Source organism: Lutra lutra, chromosome 12, assembly GCF_902655055.1.
Source record: "Lutra lutra chromosome 12, mLutLut1.2, whole genome shotgun sequence".
NCBI classification, from domain to species: Eukaryota; Metazoa; Chordata; class Mammalia; order Carnivora; family Mustelidae; genus Lutra; species Lutra lutra.
Window position 1 is genome coordinate 94,815,877 of NC_062289.1, and position 16,993 is coordinate 94,832,869.

Below are 16,993 nucleotides of genomic sequence, written 5' to 3' on the forward strand. Positions count from 1 at the left end.
TAAAAAATGGCCAATAGGTAGTGAGGACTCTGGAATCTGCCACGGCTCCCTCAGTACACTCCTGGTGGGCTCATGAGAAGGCAGGTTTGGAGGTCAGACTAGTCTCAGGACAGGACCCCATCAACCCTCTGGCCTCCAGCTATTGAAGGCGTGGTCCTCCAAACAGCCTCCTACAATCACCTGGGAGCCGAACAGAAAAGTGAAATCAATCTCAGGCTCCACCTCCGACCCATGGAATCAGAATCTACATTCTAACAAGAAGAAGATGCCCAGGATTTGCATGTGCCATCAAGTCTGGGAAGCATGACTGCAAGCAACTCCTATTCATTCCTCAATGGCCACCTGGAAGCTGTGAAAGTGAAATAAAGTGGGGTCACTTGTGCCCAAGGCTTTTAAAGCAGAGCCGGGAGGCCATAAGGAGGTGGGTCTCATGCAGTCCTCACCCGGGGGAAGGTGAACCATGCCAAACCACAACACCTGCAACTTGCTACAATGAGAGACTTTGCTTTGGAAACTGATTGTGTTCAGCCAAGATGAGTTTTCTGCCGCGACCCGCGAACACCAATCAGAATTCTTTGTGAACAATATACTCAGAAACTAGCATTCCATTTTATCTTTAAAAAACCTTGACTTTTGTACTGGAGGTGGGTGGGGAGAAACACCATTTGGGTTGGTGCCCAAATCTGTGTTCCCCGAATTGCAATTCTGAGACCCACAATAAATGCTTTTTTGCTTCAGCTCTCTTCTCTCAGTCCATAAAGCTGTCCCCTGGACACCCTAGGCTGGGTTAGGAGGCCCTCTATTTAGCAAGGATCATACCCTCCGGCAGCTCCTCCTTTCCTTGGCTGGAACCCTGGGGAGAGCAGGGACTGTGATCCCTCCCTCATCCTGACTCTGGTTATCAGAGGCTGTGGTTTCCGTGAACCTCTTCAGTAGCAGGTAATTTACCAGCATGTAATTCAAACACTAACCCTGGAGGATAGAAACCACCATGATCCTCTTTTACAGCTAAAGAAACCAGGCTTACAGGATTCAATGATTTGCTCAAGGTGAACATGAAACAGCCCGGGCAGGACTTGAACTTCAGGGCATCTGAGACCAAGCCGGAGGGTTGCATCCCCTGTCACAGGGCGCAGGTGGGGAAGGACAAGAGGTAGAGGGGTGGGGGAGAGCTTCCTGTGCAATGTATGGACCTAGGCACGGACGGATGCAAACATACCAGCACACAGCTCCTGAGAAGGAAATCAGCGCCTTGTGCAGGGTGCTTGGGGGTCCAAGGAAGCAGAAAATCTGAGTCCTTTTTTCTCCAGCTCCTCTGTGCTTTAGCAGTCCCCAAGCCAAGGCTTCCCTTAATCCAATTAAAACGGACTTGTTTATGCTTATCAGCTCTTTATTTGGTTTGTTAGAAACGTGCGAGTTACCCAGAAGCCTCTTTGTCCCCTGAACCAAAAGGCATCAATAAAACTATTAAGTTAAATCCAATTAAATGCAGCTGCTGGAACTGGAGTGTGACGGAGCAGAACAGCAAGGGAGGGGTGGGCGGGGTTTTGCTGGGAGAGAAGGGCTCTTCTGGCCTCCTGGCTTAGTATGCTTTATCTCAAGCATCCCCACAAATGTGGGTAGGGGAAGGGCAAAGAGCCACTACTTAACCGTGAGCCTGAGAGAGGACTTGTAGCACATCATATAATTATCCCAGTAACTCTGCAAGGTGAACCCGATGGACCCATTTTGCAGATAAAGGAACTGAGGCTCAGAGAGGCGAGGCAATTTGTCCAGAACATTACACAGCTGGGAAGTGGCAGAGGCAGAATTTGAACCCTGATCTGTCCAAACCCTCTGCTTAGAATCTTGGAAAGCCAGAGCTTATAGGGGTCCTCAGAGGCTGTTCTGTCAGTGCAAGACTCTGCAAATACCCAGACCTGAAGTCTCCGTACCCATAACATGTGCAGAACCATGCCGGCAGGGTGCCCAGGGCTGAGAGGGGTCTGTGAAGTGCTCTGTGTCTTAAGCCCCTTAGGCACAAGGTAGGTACTTGTTATATGCTAGCTTCAGGTAACTGCACTCTTCTCAAAACCCATCTCCCACATTCCAGAGGGGAAGGCTGAGACTCAGAAAGGGCATGTGACCTCAAGTTTACTCAGAGACCCTGTAACAGAGCTGAGACTCAAACACTAGTCTCCTGGTCCCTGATTTGACATCTCATTTCAGATCCTGAACTGCCTCTCCATTTTGCAGCTGGGACAATTGAGGCACACAGAGCAGTGGGGACTCAGTGGCCAAGGTCACCCACTTGGGTGCTGAGCCCAGAAGCCCCACAGCCATGGTGCCCTGGACTCTGGTCTTAGCACCCACCATTCTTTAGTGTTGCTTGGGCACATACCTTGACCTCCCTGAGGCCCTGGCTCCTCCTCTTCAAAAGCGGGGCTCACCAGGACATCCCAGTGACATCTGGGGTAGCGTGAGGTCAGCAGGTAGCTGACAGCCCTGCACACAGGACAGTTGGGGAACAGCTTGAGCATCTGTTCCCATAGTCTGCAAAGGCCTGGGTGGTTTCCTCATTCCTGGCAACTCTCAGACCCAGGGGCCAAAGACTGCTCGGGAAGGGAAAACAGATGCCCAGGATTCCAGGCAACCCTAATCCTATTACAGATACATTATGAACCTTAGGGGATCGCCTGAAGCCCTACCTCCCCATGGAGCTTTTCCAACCCTGTTGCTGGCCCATCCCCAGCTTCTCATAAGTCTGGTGAGCAGCTCAACCCATCAACGAGCAGAGACAGGACATGCAGCTGTGCACAGGACCTGCTCACAGCCGTACCAGCAGCCCGCTGGGCAGCCACAGTGCAGCCTTCCATGTGCAAAGAGAAACCGGTTTGTCTGAAGTCAGACACAGGTGGCTTTCACACCTGTCACCACCGCAGCTCCCAAGCCAGGTCACCTTGGGCAGGTGACTCACCTCCTTGAGCTTCCGTTTCCCCATCTGTGAAGAGTGGAACCCTCGTCAGTAACTACTGAAGGGTTGTTAATAATCATCTTAATAGTATCATTCTGGGGGCACCTGGGTGGCTCAGTGGGTTTAAAGCCTCTGCCTTTGGCTCAGGTCATGATCCCAGGGTCCTGGGATCGAGCCCCACATCGGGCTCTCTGCTCTGCAGGGAGCCTGCTTCCACCTCTCTATCTGTCTGCCTCTCTGCCTACTTGTGATCTCTGTCTATCAAATAAATAAATAAAATCTTTAAAAAAAATAGTATCATTCTGACTTTCTCATTTCAACTTTTAAGCCGCAAAGCCTGTTGGGAACAGCAGAAAGCATGGATAAGTAACACTAATGGGTGGCTTTTCTGGAAATTAAGAAGAAGCCGTTCTTGTTAGTGATCTGATGAGCCCGTAAGCACAGGAAGAGGGCAGGCTCTGTCACAGAAGAGGAAGGATGGGGGAAGGGGACACTGCGCTGGCGGTCTATGAGGGATGGAAGGATTGGCAGCCGCAAGGCTATGGACCCAAGTCAGACCACTGTCTCGAGGGCGGATTTTCCAGTTTCCCTTATTTTCCTTTTTTGACACACCAAAGCCGGGCCTGGAAGCCCAGCTCTGGATTCTTCCCCGGGTGAGCATCAGACCGCCTTCCCTGAACAACTCGGGAACAACTTCCCTGACCACCGATAATGGGAACACAGAGCGCAGGCAGAGAAGAAAAGCTGCTGCTTTCCCAGAACCAGGATTTGTAGAAGGGGAAATGGATTCTGGAGAGAGGATCAGCCAGGCATGTTCACTTTGCTCCTGGTACAGGGAGGATGAGGCATCCAGCACGGGGGAGGGGGGGGGAATGGGGGGGCGTTTGCATTGGGGGGCAGGGGGTGGAGCCAAAGGGAACCAAGTCAGCCACGCCCAGAGTCAGATCCTCCTCCCATGGGTTTCCACCTGAACGAGCAGGACATGTCTCTGCTCCAGGAGGCAGAGGGCCCAGGGCACCTCCATGCTCTGCCAGGCTGCGGAGACATTAGAGCAAACCCTGCCCACCATGTGCCCCAACTAGCCCAGGAGAAAGGGAGGGGAGGGCACCGCCTGGGAGAGAAAGAGTATGTTTATCCGAGGAAAACTTAGCTCAGGAACCTGTAAAACAGACATTTGAGCTAAAATGTTAAAACTGGTTATTTTAGGGCACCTGGGTGGCTCAGTTGGTTGAGCAACTGCCTTCGGCTCAGGTCATGATCCCAGACTTCTGGGATCCAGTCCGGCATCGGGATCCCAGTTCCTTGGGGAGTCTGCTTCTCCCTCTGACCTTCTCCTCTCTCATGCTCTCTCTCACTCATTCTCCCTCAAATAAATAAATAAAATCTTTAAAAAAAAAACAACTGGTTATTTTAGTTGGGTAGGGCTGCTGTAACAAACCACCACAGACTGGAGGGCTTAAACAACAGGAAGGTAAGGTCTCACAGTTCTGGAGGCTGGGAGTCCAAGGTCAAGGTGCCAGCAGGGTTGGCTCCCTCTGAGTCTCCTCTCCTTGGCTTGTTGATGACCTTCCCATGCCAGCCTCTCTCCATATCATTCCCTTTTTCTAAGGACACCCGTCATACTGGATCAGGGCCCCCCACCCTGATAACCTGATTTTAACTTGATGACATCTAGAAAGGGTCTGTCTCCAAAGCAGGTCACATTCTGAGGTGCTGGGGGGTGAGGACATCAACACAGGAATTTTAGGGGGTACAATTCGAGCCATAACATGGGTGAAACTTAATTTTTTGTGTTCTGGTTTGTTCTCTGTCACTGTGGGGTAAGGGCTGGGAGGGGTTGGGAGAGACGTCATAAGTCAGATCATGTGGGTTACAAAGAAATTACATTTTCTTCACATAGCCAAATTGTAGCAAGCATTCGATGTGCAACTCCAATATATAATTTAGGCAGATTTGCACAGCCTCCCGAATCATTGGCCTGGATTAAGCATGGCCCCCAGAGATAACAAAGCAAATGCAGTCTTGCAGCCCTGGTATGAGGGAAAACCGGAATAGAACATAACAGCGAGCTCTAGCAACTTTTCAAGCACATAATATTTTCCAGGGGCCATGATAAGCTCTTTACGTGGATTATTTTACTGAACCCTCCTGCAACCCTACAAGGCTTTTTCTATTACACTCCTGATCTCACAGATGGGTAAACCCCAGCTTAGAGAGCAACAGTTATGTGCCCGGTCAACCTGGACCGATTCCAGATCCTGCATGTGTGTGATCACTGCCCACCCTGCCAGAGCCTTTCCTGAGACGGCTGACCTCGTCTTAGAGCCTCAAGAACTATTCCCTCCACTCCAAGGGGAGAAGGGAGTGCAGGGACCCAGAGTCTGGGCTGGTGGGCAAAAAGCCCAGGTTAGATCTGGAGGCCACCCAGGGCTAGGGCTCTCTAGCAGCTGCTCCTGGGAAAACCCATCAGGGAATTAGAAAAACAACAACAAAAAATCATACTTCTGAAAAGGAAACAACCTAAATGTCTGTCAAGAGGAGATTGGCCAAATTAACTTGGGACTACCAGATCTGCTGGCCATCACTTGAACCATCAATGCTCTGGGGACACTGGATGACCTGATTTTTAAAAAATGGACTAAAATGTTATAGAAGAGAATATCTAAATAAGGCTTTTTTTGCTACACTGATAGGTATTGTAAGAAGATAAAGAAAAACAGACTACACTGTAGGTCATAAACCAAAATGCTAGTAGTGATGATACCTGTGTGATCTCTGGGATCATAAGTGATTTTCCTTTGATATTTGTTTTCTTTTTGCTCGTTCAATACATGAAGGTTTTGTTTTGTTTTGTTTCGTTTTTTGCCAAAGATTATGCGTTACTTAATATAAAGAACAGAAAGAAATCATTATTCTCAAGGAATAAAGCATGCTGATTTTCTAAGAATTAAGTTCTTAATTTCTAAGAGTTGCCCCCCACCCTCCGCAGGCCCCCTGTAGTTTTAAAATGGTCAGGTCTAAGGATTTCTGGTTCCGCAGGACAAGGAGGCAAATCTTCCAGCTGATCAATTTACATCTCCTGCCTTCTCTGTAGGAGACACCACTGGATGCTGTCCCTAATCCCCTCCCTTTCTTCTTCTGGGTAGTACCCTGACTGTGTTTGAATGTCCTCTCTTCTCACCTATGGGCGCTTGCAACATTCTGAAACCTTCTCTCCCTTCTGCGTGATGTCACATAAGTAGAATCTGTCTTATAACCAGGAGAGATGCCATTCTGGGGACAAATCCTAATCTCTGAAGATGACAGAGCAGAGAGAAGGGAACGCTCTGTGCCCTTGATGTCATCACCAGCTGCTGAATTACCAACCTACAGGTGTTCCCAATGCCTGAAGGAATGCGCTTTCCTTACTGCGTCAGACGTTTTGAGTTGTGGTTTTGTTACTTGCAGCCAAATGCATCCTGATTGCTATGATCTTATTTCTTTCGTCCTTCACTTGGTTTATTTCACACGATTGGTGGGGAGATGAATGCCAAACAGCATGGATTATTAGGACTTTTATTTGTGTTATTTATATTCCCAGTCTTGGAAGATACACTGATTGTCTGTTTCTCTGCTTCTCAAGTTTACATGGATTGATGTGTCTGAACCAGAATGTGACAAAAGCCCACGCCGTCGAAGGGCACAAATGATTATGAACAAGAGCAGGGAACAAAATCGCTGGGCATGGGGACCTCTGGGTTCCTTCCTGGGTCACCTCCCATGGATTGTGGGACTAACCTCCCTCCCCTGGGCAGGGGCTTGACTCGACTGACCCTAAGGACCCCGCCATCTGACATGTTAAGATTGAACAAGTCACTTCCATCGATCTAGTGCATCCTTGACGATGCTGACGATGCTGACGATCAAGATGAGGCTTACAATCCGGGGTCTAGAAAAGGTGACATTTCAGATGAAAACCCTGTTGATCCCATAGTGAGTCTGGGAGGGGACTGTAGAACCCACTCCATTCCTAATTTCATGTCCTGTCGGTCTGCTGCAGTTCCTGCGGTTCCAGCTCGAGCATGCCCTTCTTTTGGGTTAAGCGGTGCCTCTACCTGCTGGTCTTTCAAAGGAGAGAAAGAGCTGGGGAATCAATCACTGCCCAATTTTGAGGAGTCAGGGAGGGGAGAGCAGTTGCTGACAGCTGCTTCCTGGTTCCCAGAATCGATCTCAGTTCCCGGCCAAGATGTGATTTCTCTAACTCCTGAGAGGTTTGAGGCATGACAACAGAAAGCCTTTCTCTCCATTCTGTACTGATTCCTCTGTACCTGGGTTCTGTAACTCAAGAAGCAGTGTACCTGGGGGAGGAGAAGAAGCAACAAAGCTCTCCAGGCATGGGTTCAAATCCCAGCTCTTGAACATACAAACATGTCGTAAGATTCAAGAATGTTATGGCGGTGGCTGCTGAGGTATCCCCAGAACCCAGCATGGTCCCTGGCACATAGTAGGTGCTCAAGACAGAAATCAACGGGTGGCTGTCAGTGTGGTTCTGGGAAACATCCCTGACCTTTTTGGACTTCAGCGTCTTCATGTCCAATGTGAAGGTGGTTTTTCCCAGCTGGTTTTTAATGAGGATGAGACGAAATGATGGATATGGCGTTGGCTCTGGCTGTTTGTCATGGTGCCTGAAATGCCATCAGGAGTCAGGCTTCCCAGTCAAGCACTAGGGTCTTGGCCGTGGCCTGAGCATCACAGTAAACTGCCTGCCATTGACCAGGGGCTTGCCAGCTATTACCACCCACCAGCCATGGCTGGGAGCCCCCTTTCCCCACCTCCCTGTGTGTGTGTCCCTGCCCCACAGCTCCAGCGTCTGGAAGCCAACCAGAAACTCATTCAGTCATCCAGATACTTGCTGCATGGGTACCAGACACCTGCATGGTGGAAACCAGGGAAAAAGAAAATCCTGAGGTTCTCTTCTGGGCTCTAGGGGTCCTCAGGCATCAGGTGTCTAGCTGGACTTTTTGCCATAGCATCGGCCAGTGCCCACCACAGACCTGGTACCTAGTTGATTGCTTAATCCATGATTTCTAAGTGGAAGGATAAACACAGGAAGTTTGTGGTCATGGTCTACCAGCAAATCCTTAACAGAGTCTTGGTCCGGAAAAGAACTACAAAACAATGCAAGGGGCGGGGGTGTTGTGGGTGGAAGGGGAGGCATCTGGTTCCTTTATTTTCAGGCTGCAATTAATCAGACAAAGGGAAAAGGAAAAGGCCAGGGGAGATAAAAGCCCTGAATGGAAACCTCCTTGGTTTGGAAGAGCTCCTGCTGGTACCCTGACAAGAACTCCGTGCTGGCTTCTCCACTTCTGAACCAAGTGAGCCCGGCCAGGAGTGGGGGGATGGGGGAGCTCAGTATCCATATCTGTGAAATGGGCAATAGTACCCTCCCGCAAGTTTCTTCGGGATAGAAAAAAATGTGAAAACACTTCGGAAACAGTGTATTGTAATAGCGATCGTCCTGAAACTCAATGATGGCGATGATTTGATCAAAGGAACATCAGCTTATGGTTATTTCTTCATTTGTACAACCAAGGATCATGAGCGCGTTTCCTGGGCTAAGGACCGCTCTGGGTGCCAGGGACACAGAGGTGCCCCAGACAGACAAGGGCTCTGCGGCACAGATGGAGCTCTCCACCCAGCAGAGGGACAGACAGAAAGCGACTAAACACAAATACATAAACTTCTTCCAGATGGCAGGAAGTAGTGTCAGGGATGGAAAATAGGGGATCTGATAGACTGTGAATAGGGATGGGGTTGCTTTACCTGTAGGGAGGGGTCCAGAAGGGCCTCGCTCAGAAGGGGCTGGTACCGGCAGGAGGAGGGGGACCTGGTTATGCCATCAGTGGTCTGGGGAGAGAGGGACGCCTGGATGGGGAACAGCATGAGCTGAAGAAGGAGAGGCAGTGCCAATCCTCTAGGGCGTTGTAAGCCCCTGTAAGGGGTTTGGATTGCTGTGTTCCGTGATGGGAGCTCACTCCAGTTGCTTCGTGGAGGGTGGGTTGTTGGGGGGCGGGGCAAGGCTGGAAGGCCAGAGTCCAGGGAGGAGGCTGACGTACTTCCAGATGAAAGTGGGTGGTATATGCGAGCCCGGTACCTGCTAAGTGCGTACCTGTGACATCTCCTTGAATCCTCGTGGCAACCCTGTGAGCTGCAGATTCTTAAACCCATTTTCCAGATGAGAACATTGAAGCTTTGGAGAGGTTGAGCTACTTGGCCAAGTCATAGGGCCTTAACCATAGCCCACGTCAATGGTGGAGCTGGGATTCAAGCCTGAGCCCACACAACCTTGTATCATAGCCATCCAAGGCTATGGGGAAAGGGCTGGGGTGACCCCTGGGAGAGCTCAGTCCTTCCCGAGATGCTGCCTCCCTGGATGGACCCTGCTGGGACTACCTCCCTCTGACTTGCTCTCTTGAATCTGATTCTGTCCAGAGTGCCAAAGGAAGTGGTGTGTCACTCCTGCGGGCCCCATGAATAGGTTCATAAATGTTACATTTTATTTTAAAATTTATTTTTCCGGGGCACCTGGGTGGCTTAGTGGTTAAGCCTCTGCCTTCGGCTCAGGTCATGATCTCAGGGTCCTGGGATCGAGTCCCATATCGGGCTTTCCCCTCTACAGGGAGCCTGCTTCCTCCTCTCTCTCTCTGCTTGCCTCTCTGCCCGCTTGTGATCTCTCTCTGTCGAATAAATAAAATCTTTAAAAAAAAAAAAAATAAAATAAAATTTATTTTTCCAAATACTTTCATTGAGGCCTAACTTACTACAGTAAAGTGCAGTGATCACGTATGTATAGACAAATGAGGTTGGATGGACGAAGATAGCCCTGTAAGTAGCACCAAGATCCAGATAGAGAGCATCGTTACCCATATGCAGGACAAACGTGAGGGATAATGTTTATGCCCCAAACATGGCCTGTCTCTGCCCTGTACCAGGGTTTCCAAGGTCTCCTGCTTTCCCTTTATAGGATTCTGCTGGAAATGCCCCAGTGACATCCCCCCACCCCCACCGCCCCAGATCCTGGGCAGGGCTCCTTCATGGCAGCTCAGCACCAAAGCTTTTACTGACAAACTAGCGGCTCAGTGAATGCTCGGGTCTCTAGAACAGTGGTGCTCAGAAAAGTGGCTCATGTGGGCATTTTCCTGCATGTATCTCATGTCCCAGCAGTCAGGGAGGTGGGAGGCTCCCCTCTGATCTGCAAAGAGCCTCAGTTTCACCATCTGTAAATGGGGGCAGGGGGTGGGAAGGGATGTGGTTTTTAAGATTCCTAGGGCTGTGAGGAAATGACGAGCCCATCCAGACACCATTTCCTTCCTCCAAGAGGAAAAAGCAATCTGTCAGATCCACCCCCCAACCCCTGTTCCCATCTCCTTAAAATCTGACGCTGGACAGGGAGCGTACACTTGCCTTCCTCTCTCCAGGAAGGAGTCTCGTTAGAGGACAGTTTGTGTTCGCAAGTTGCTTTCAAGCTAAACACTTGAGTTGGAAAGCCTAGCTCTGTCACTTACTAGCTGTGTGATGCTGGGCAGGACACTGCACCTCTCTGAACCTTCATTTCCTCGTGGGGAAGTGGGGAGAGGAATGGCTGCTGCCACAAAGGTTGTTGTAAAGATCCAACGAGATAATGAAACCAAAGCACTTGGGGGAGACCCAAACCCTGCGCATGCACAGTTAATAGGACCAACTATTATGACTCTGGGAAATGTTTTCTTGGGGCTTCGGGAACAAGGTAAGAGTCCTATACACCTGTGCTTTCTCCACCCGTGACCACCTGGCTGTTGACTGGGCCTCTAGCAATAGCTAGCTGCCCCTCTGGGGATGGGGGGAGACTTCCAGAAGCTCCCCAGGACAGAGCTCGGGTGATCTCCCAAGTTAAATCCTCGGTCCAAGCACTTAGCGTCTTGTCTGCATAAACTCCCCCAGCCGCCACCCGCAAGTGCAGCATTAATGTGCCTCCGTTCCTCTTAGGTTAATATATGTATTATTTATAGGGCTTTATTATGTGCTCAGAGGGCTCCCCTGAGAAATGTAATTGTGCATTGGGAGGTAAATTTGAATAATATTTACAATTCATTTCCATCAATAAAGGAACGCACTGAGGCCTCTGTGCCGCTGAAATGGGCCCTGCGTTGGCTTCCCGCTAACCGCTCCCCTGAGAAAGCTTGGGTAGATTTTAAGTATCTCTAGAATAGTCCCCTTCTCTTGAGCTCTACCTCTGCGCCCATCACCCTCAGCTGGGGGCTTCGGCAGCCTCCCGGCTTCCCCTCCTGTTCTTCCACATCCTGTCCCGCCCAGAGCAGCCCCCGGCATCATTGCAAGATGCAGATCTGAGCACGTCCTGCCCTGTCCATGGCCTCCCCTGCCCTCCTCTCCATCCTGTCTGCTCTGGGCTCATTCTCCTCCCTCTGATGCAGCGCCCACCCCCTTCCGTCCCTTGCCATCACTCTTCCCTCCCGCGCTGTTCCCGCCACCTGGAGCACCTTCTCCAGCACCCGCCCCTCCACCACCGAATCAGCACCTACCCATCCTACACATCTCAACTCAAGCATTCTTCCCCAAGGCTTCCCTCACCTCTGGACAGAGTCAGATCTCTCTCTAATAGGTGTGTAGTGCTTAGCGTGGTTGTTTTCCATCAAGGGTGTGGTTTTTAAAAAATTATTGGCTATCTCTCCCACTGACCAATGAATGAGCTCCTGAGGACAGGGACTGTGAATGCCCTGATCACCCTTGCATTCCTGGTGCCTACCACAGGGCCTGGCAAAGAGAAGGTATTAAACAGATTTTTATGGAATGGATGAATGGGTTGTGTAAATGGATGGGTGGCTGGGTAGCTGGGTGGGTAGATGGATGTTGGAATGGATAGGTGGGGTTATCTTGAGTCATTACTAACAATCTACTGTCCTTGGTTGCTAAGAAATTGAAATAAAGTGGAGAGAATGCTTTTTAAAACACAGTTTCTTTGAAGTCCTAAATTTGGGGAATGGTAGGAAATTTCTGGCTTCCTTCTGCTGCCATTTCACAACACTGCTGTGTGACTTTGAGCAGTGTGCTGCACTTCTCTGAGCCTCGCCTGCTGCTCTGTGAGGTGGAGGAGGAAGGCAAGAGGGTTTGGGGGTGGGCAGGAAGGTCCAGCACGGAGCCCCGCTCTCACCTCTCGCTTCTTTATTCAAAAGCAACTATGTCCTCAAAGGGAGAAAGCAGGCAACCCCCACTCTCCTGAATTATTTCTTGGTTGGACAAATAGCTTCCTGGATCCTCCTGGTCCTGAATACCACCCCTAGCAGCAATTTTCCGAATCCAGGGTTTGGCAATCACAGGCCCAGGGCACCCATCTCCACCATAGCACCACGTGCTAGGGAGGAACGGGAGAGGGAAGGGCTGGGGAATCACGGATCACTTCCATCCAAGCAAATACCAGCTCCATTTGCGGCAAAGAACAGCTCTCAACTCCCTCATCTGTAAAATGGGAATGCCCCTTGTGGCACTCACTGTTGGGCTCTATCCTCTCCTGCCCAGCCTGGCCCCTAAGCCCTCCTGAGTTGACTCTGGGGGCAGGCTTAAGCCACTCCTTCCTCATTCCTCAGCCAGTGCCACATCTGGGTCACTGTCCCCTCTTGAGCCCCTCCCTCTGGTCCCCCTGCTGCCTCCTGCCCCCTCTCCTTCCTCCCATAGGCTGAAGAAGCTGGGAGCTCCCCCTGAACAGGTGGGGTCTGCAAGCCGAACCTCTCATTCTGCATCACCCATGTGGCTCCGATGGTCCTCTTCTCCTTTTGAGGGTCTGATGAGATCCTGAGCCTGACACATAAGACTTATTTAATGAATGCCAGACCCCTTTGCTTTGTCTCTATTTTGCATTTCCTCTGTGCTTCCCTCCCCCCTTCCTGTCAAACCCCACCTTCACTTCTTGTCCCTGTGCCCACTTCCCCGTCCACCCTCCACCCACCCACCCCACCCAGGAAGCAGCATGGGTGCCCCATCGTCTGGTTCCTGACCCCGAACGGGGGCAGGCCCTCTCAGGCACAAAGCACGTTGGCCACCTGTGGAGTAGTGCAGGGGCACACTCTTTGTGAACCACAGGACCTTTGTATATGTTCCCTGGGAGACACTCTGAAGAAGCTGCAGGGACAAGATGCAGGAGGAGGTCACGGTTGCATTTCAGTATTTAATGAGAAACTCCTGGTGGGGCAGCCAGAAAGAGGCCTGACCCTAAGGAGGAAACAGCTGGTTTGAGTTTTACTCCTGCTCATCAGCTTTTCCAACGACAAAATGATTTCCTGGCTCCCTGGCCCGGCCTGGACGGCATGTAGCCCAGGAGGAGTGAGGGCCCTGGCCCGAGCAAGTAGCACCTGGGGGTCAGAGGCTGAGTGGCTGAGGACTGTCCCTCTGGGGCCGGACATCCCAAGCTGTCTCGTGCCTTAGCTCCTTCACCTGTGCCACGGTGGTGGGAGATGACAAAAGGCACTGGCCACGACTTCAAGCTCCCTTTTTTTGCTCCCAGATGGCCCGAGTTTAGATTTCTTGAAGCCACTGGACGCCCTGACTTAGGGTCAGTTCCGAGCTGCCTCCTCATAAGCACAATGACCCAAGGAGGGAAGGAACAGTCTCTCTCTTAATGAGGTGTGATTTCCAAACAGCCCATGGTGTTGGGGACTTGCCCAACGCTGTGTAGACATTACATGTGTTCACTGCATCTTGTCAGGGAATTGGCTTCACAACAGCGGCACGTGGAAGACAAGAGAATGTGGACACTCGGAGGCCGGAGGGCCTTGGGCCCACCAGAGACCACCTCCGGCCCAGCCTCTCTCCCCACCCCGCCTTCCCTGGAGGTCGCCGGGGGTGCAGCAAATGGGAACCACGGTGGGCACGTGTGGGTGGGTGTCGGGAGACTGGAGGCCAAGTGTACTTTCTTTGCCGTGTTGGGTCATTTTGAAAAACTTTTTGCAAGCCTGGGTTATTCGATATTAAGAGGTTTATATGAATCTGCCGAGTAATAGATATTTACGGTCAAAACCCCAAGCCTCTCGGGGCGCCTGGGTGGCTCAGTGGGTTAAAGCCTCTGCCTTCGGGTCAGGTCATGATCTCAGGGTTCTGGGATCGAGCCCCGCATCGGGCTCTCTGCTCGGCAGGGAGCCTGCTTCCTCCTCTCTCTCTGCCTGCCTCTCTGCTTACTTGCAATCTCTCTCTCTGTCAAATAAATAAATAAAATCTAAAAAAAAAAAAACAAAAAACAAACAAAAAAAAAACCCCAAGCCTCTCTCCACACCCTGATTCTGCCGCCTTCTTTGAGCCAGAAAGACCTGTTTTCGAATCCAGGTTCTGGCAGAGACCCACTGGACGCCCTTAGGCAAGTTACCTAACCTCTCTGAGCTGCAGCTATCTGTCATATGCAAAAGGAAGTAATAACCATACCTAACTCAGGCCTGCCTGAGGCGGAGGGGAGTAAATGAGATAACACATGGACAGTGTCTAGCATAGGGCATGCTAAGTAAATGTAGGCTATCATGAGAGTCTAGAATATTCTCAATAGATACACCCTCCATTAAAAAAAAACAGAGGTTCTGGAGCCAGACAGAGTTGGCTTCACCTCTTAACTGGGCTTCCGGCTAGCTGCGTGTCACTGTGAGTTACTCCCCTCCCCCACCCCCAAATGGGACATCCGCTTTGTCACTTATAAGTGGGATAATGACACTGTAGCACGGGAAGGTGTCAGGCCTCATTGAGAAATGGCAACAGGGCTGCTCCTGGGCGGGCCCCACCGCCTGCCTCTCAGCAGCACAGGACAAGGACCCAGGCTGCAGGCTCCGCTGAGTTCCGTGACTGAGACCTTGGACCCGCTCTTCAACCTGCAGGACACCCCCAGCTTGTTTCCTGAAGCTGACTTGGGCAAGGCTCAGAGGACGCTGAGGAGGAGGACAGGCCCTCCTTCCCTGGCCCCCTGCCCTGGTGTGCTTTATTCTGAGCACCGGCAGCCGGGGTCGGTGGACCAGGGAAGGAAGGGCATGCCCAGGATGGGGTGGAAACTGCAGATGAGGCTGCCTGCCATGACCCGGCCCCCAGGAAACAAAGGCAAGGTGCGAGCAGGACCTGGGGCGAGGGGCTGGCACCATCCCATCTCCCAAACAGCTACGGCCCCGCAAAGCACCATCACCCTGGAAAGTTCAAGGGTGAGTATCTTCAGACGGCCTCCTTTGAGGGCCTGAGCTCTTCTCCCTCCCTGCCTCCCCCAGACCCCAGATCCTCATGGAAAGAGTCCAAGGTTGAGAGGAAATGGCTTGCCCAGTCCATCAGGCCACTCGAACAAAGGAGTTCCAAGCCCTGGACTCCCAGCTCAAAATGCCAGTCAACACCGTGGAAACTATAGGGGGTGTCGGTGTGTCCTGGGGAGTTTTCTGCCGTGGTCTCGAGAAGGCAGAGTTTGAGGCCTCCAAGGCCAGAGGGTCTGTCCATCGGGGTTCCCAGATGTGCCTCAAAGCATGCTGGTCTCTCTCTCGTTCATTGATGACATCTTGGTAAAGCTCCTGTGGCTGGGGTAGGAGGAGTGGCCCGTGTCCTCGCTCAGAGCATTGACCAGGCGGGAGAAGAAGGCCACCTTGAACTTCTTGAAGTCCTGGCCCATGAAGACATACAGGATGGGGTTCATGCAGCTATTGGCAATGGCAATGGCAGTGGCCAGGGGCAGACCCAGGCTGAAGACGGAGCCGGGCACGGCGGCGTGGTGGAGCTCCAGCAGGTGGAGGGTGTGGTAGGGGCACCAGCAGAGGAAGAAGGTGGTAACGATGGTCACGATGATCTTGAAGGGCTTCTTGGTCTTGGCCAGCCGGTTGCGCCGCAGCTTGCAGACGATGGTGAAGTAGCAGGCCGTGATGATGAGCACGGGGACCAGGAAGCCACAGAGGAAGCGGGTGACGGTCACCACTGTGTGTCGGCCGAAGCCCACGGGGTCCAGGCGGGAGTGAGTGGGCCACGGGGCGGAGCCGGCCGCCGACTGGCTGAAGTTGTTAAAGCAGGTTATCTTCCCGTGCACATGGGCCGTGTCCCGGAAGAACAGGGAGGGAGAGCTCAGAAAGAAAGCCAGGACCCAGATGACCATGCAGGCCACATAGGCCAGCCGCACGCTGCGGTGGTTCTGGGACCAGACGGGGAGGAGCACGGAGATGCAGCGGTCAAAGCTGATGACGGTCAGCAGGAAGACGCTGGTGTACATGTTGTGGATGAGGAGGAAGTTGCTGATCTTGCACATGGCCGTCCCGAAGACCCAGTGGTAGTCCAGGGCAGCGTAGGTGATGTGGATCGGGAGGAAGACGTTGAACAGGAAGTCCGCCACGGCCAGGTTGAGGAACCAGACTGTGTTCACCGTCTTCTTCATCTTGAAGGTGGCAATGATGATCACCAGCCCATTGCCCAGGATCCCAAGGAAGCAGATGATGCTGTAGACCACCACCAGGAAGATCCTGGCTGTCGTGCCTTCCAGGGGAGAAGACTCCTCCAGGACCATGATGGGGTCAAAGTCGTCCGGGTAGTCATCGTAGGCAAGGGAAGTGTTGTAATCCTCATCCCCCATTCTCTGCGAGGGGAGACAGGGATCAGTGGGGAAGCGTGATGGCGACTGGCTCCAAGGGCTTGGCCAACACCATCAAGGCCGACGGGGATCTGCCTGACTCTGAGCCAGGCCAGTTCGGTATCTTGATGGCTTAAGGGCTTACTTAACTACAAACCCCATTTCACAGACAGGGAAGCTGAGGTAGAGAGAGCCTAAGTCCCTTGCCTGAGGTTATTCGGCGGAGAAGAGGCAGAGCCGGGAGCCACACCCAGCTTCAGAGTCGAGCCTCTTGACCACCCTGTTTTGCTGCCTCTCCGGGACCCTCCCCTTTGCTTACAGTCTAGTGAGGGAGACAATCATTCATCAGATTCCTCAACTCATGGTAAAATGGTGATGATGCTCGGCACAATGTAGGAGGGGAGTGCAGTGCTGGGAGCGCGGGTCCCTCCATGTTTCCCAAACCC

At 51.9% G+C, this 16,993-nt stretch overlaps 1 protein-coding gene across 7 annotated transcripts in view; it reads right to left on the reverse strand.

Moving 5' to 3' along the window:
* Positions 1-14,240: 14,240 nt before the first annotated feature.
* The window catches only part of CMKLR1 (chemerin chemokine-like receptor 1), a 46,601-nt gene continuing 43,848 nt past the window's right edge, over positions 14,241-16,993 (reverse strand). For all 7 annotated transcript variants that reach the window (XM_047697650.1, XM_047697657.1, XM_047697654.1 and 4 more), the window contains one exon: positions 14,241-16,553. In XM_047697650.1, coding sequence (XP_047553606.1) covers positions 15,456-16,553 — 1,098 coding nt within the window. In that variant the 3' untranslated portion in view covers positions 14,241-15,455. The remainder of the gene's footprint in view (positions 16,554-16,993) is intronic.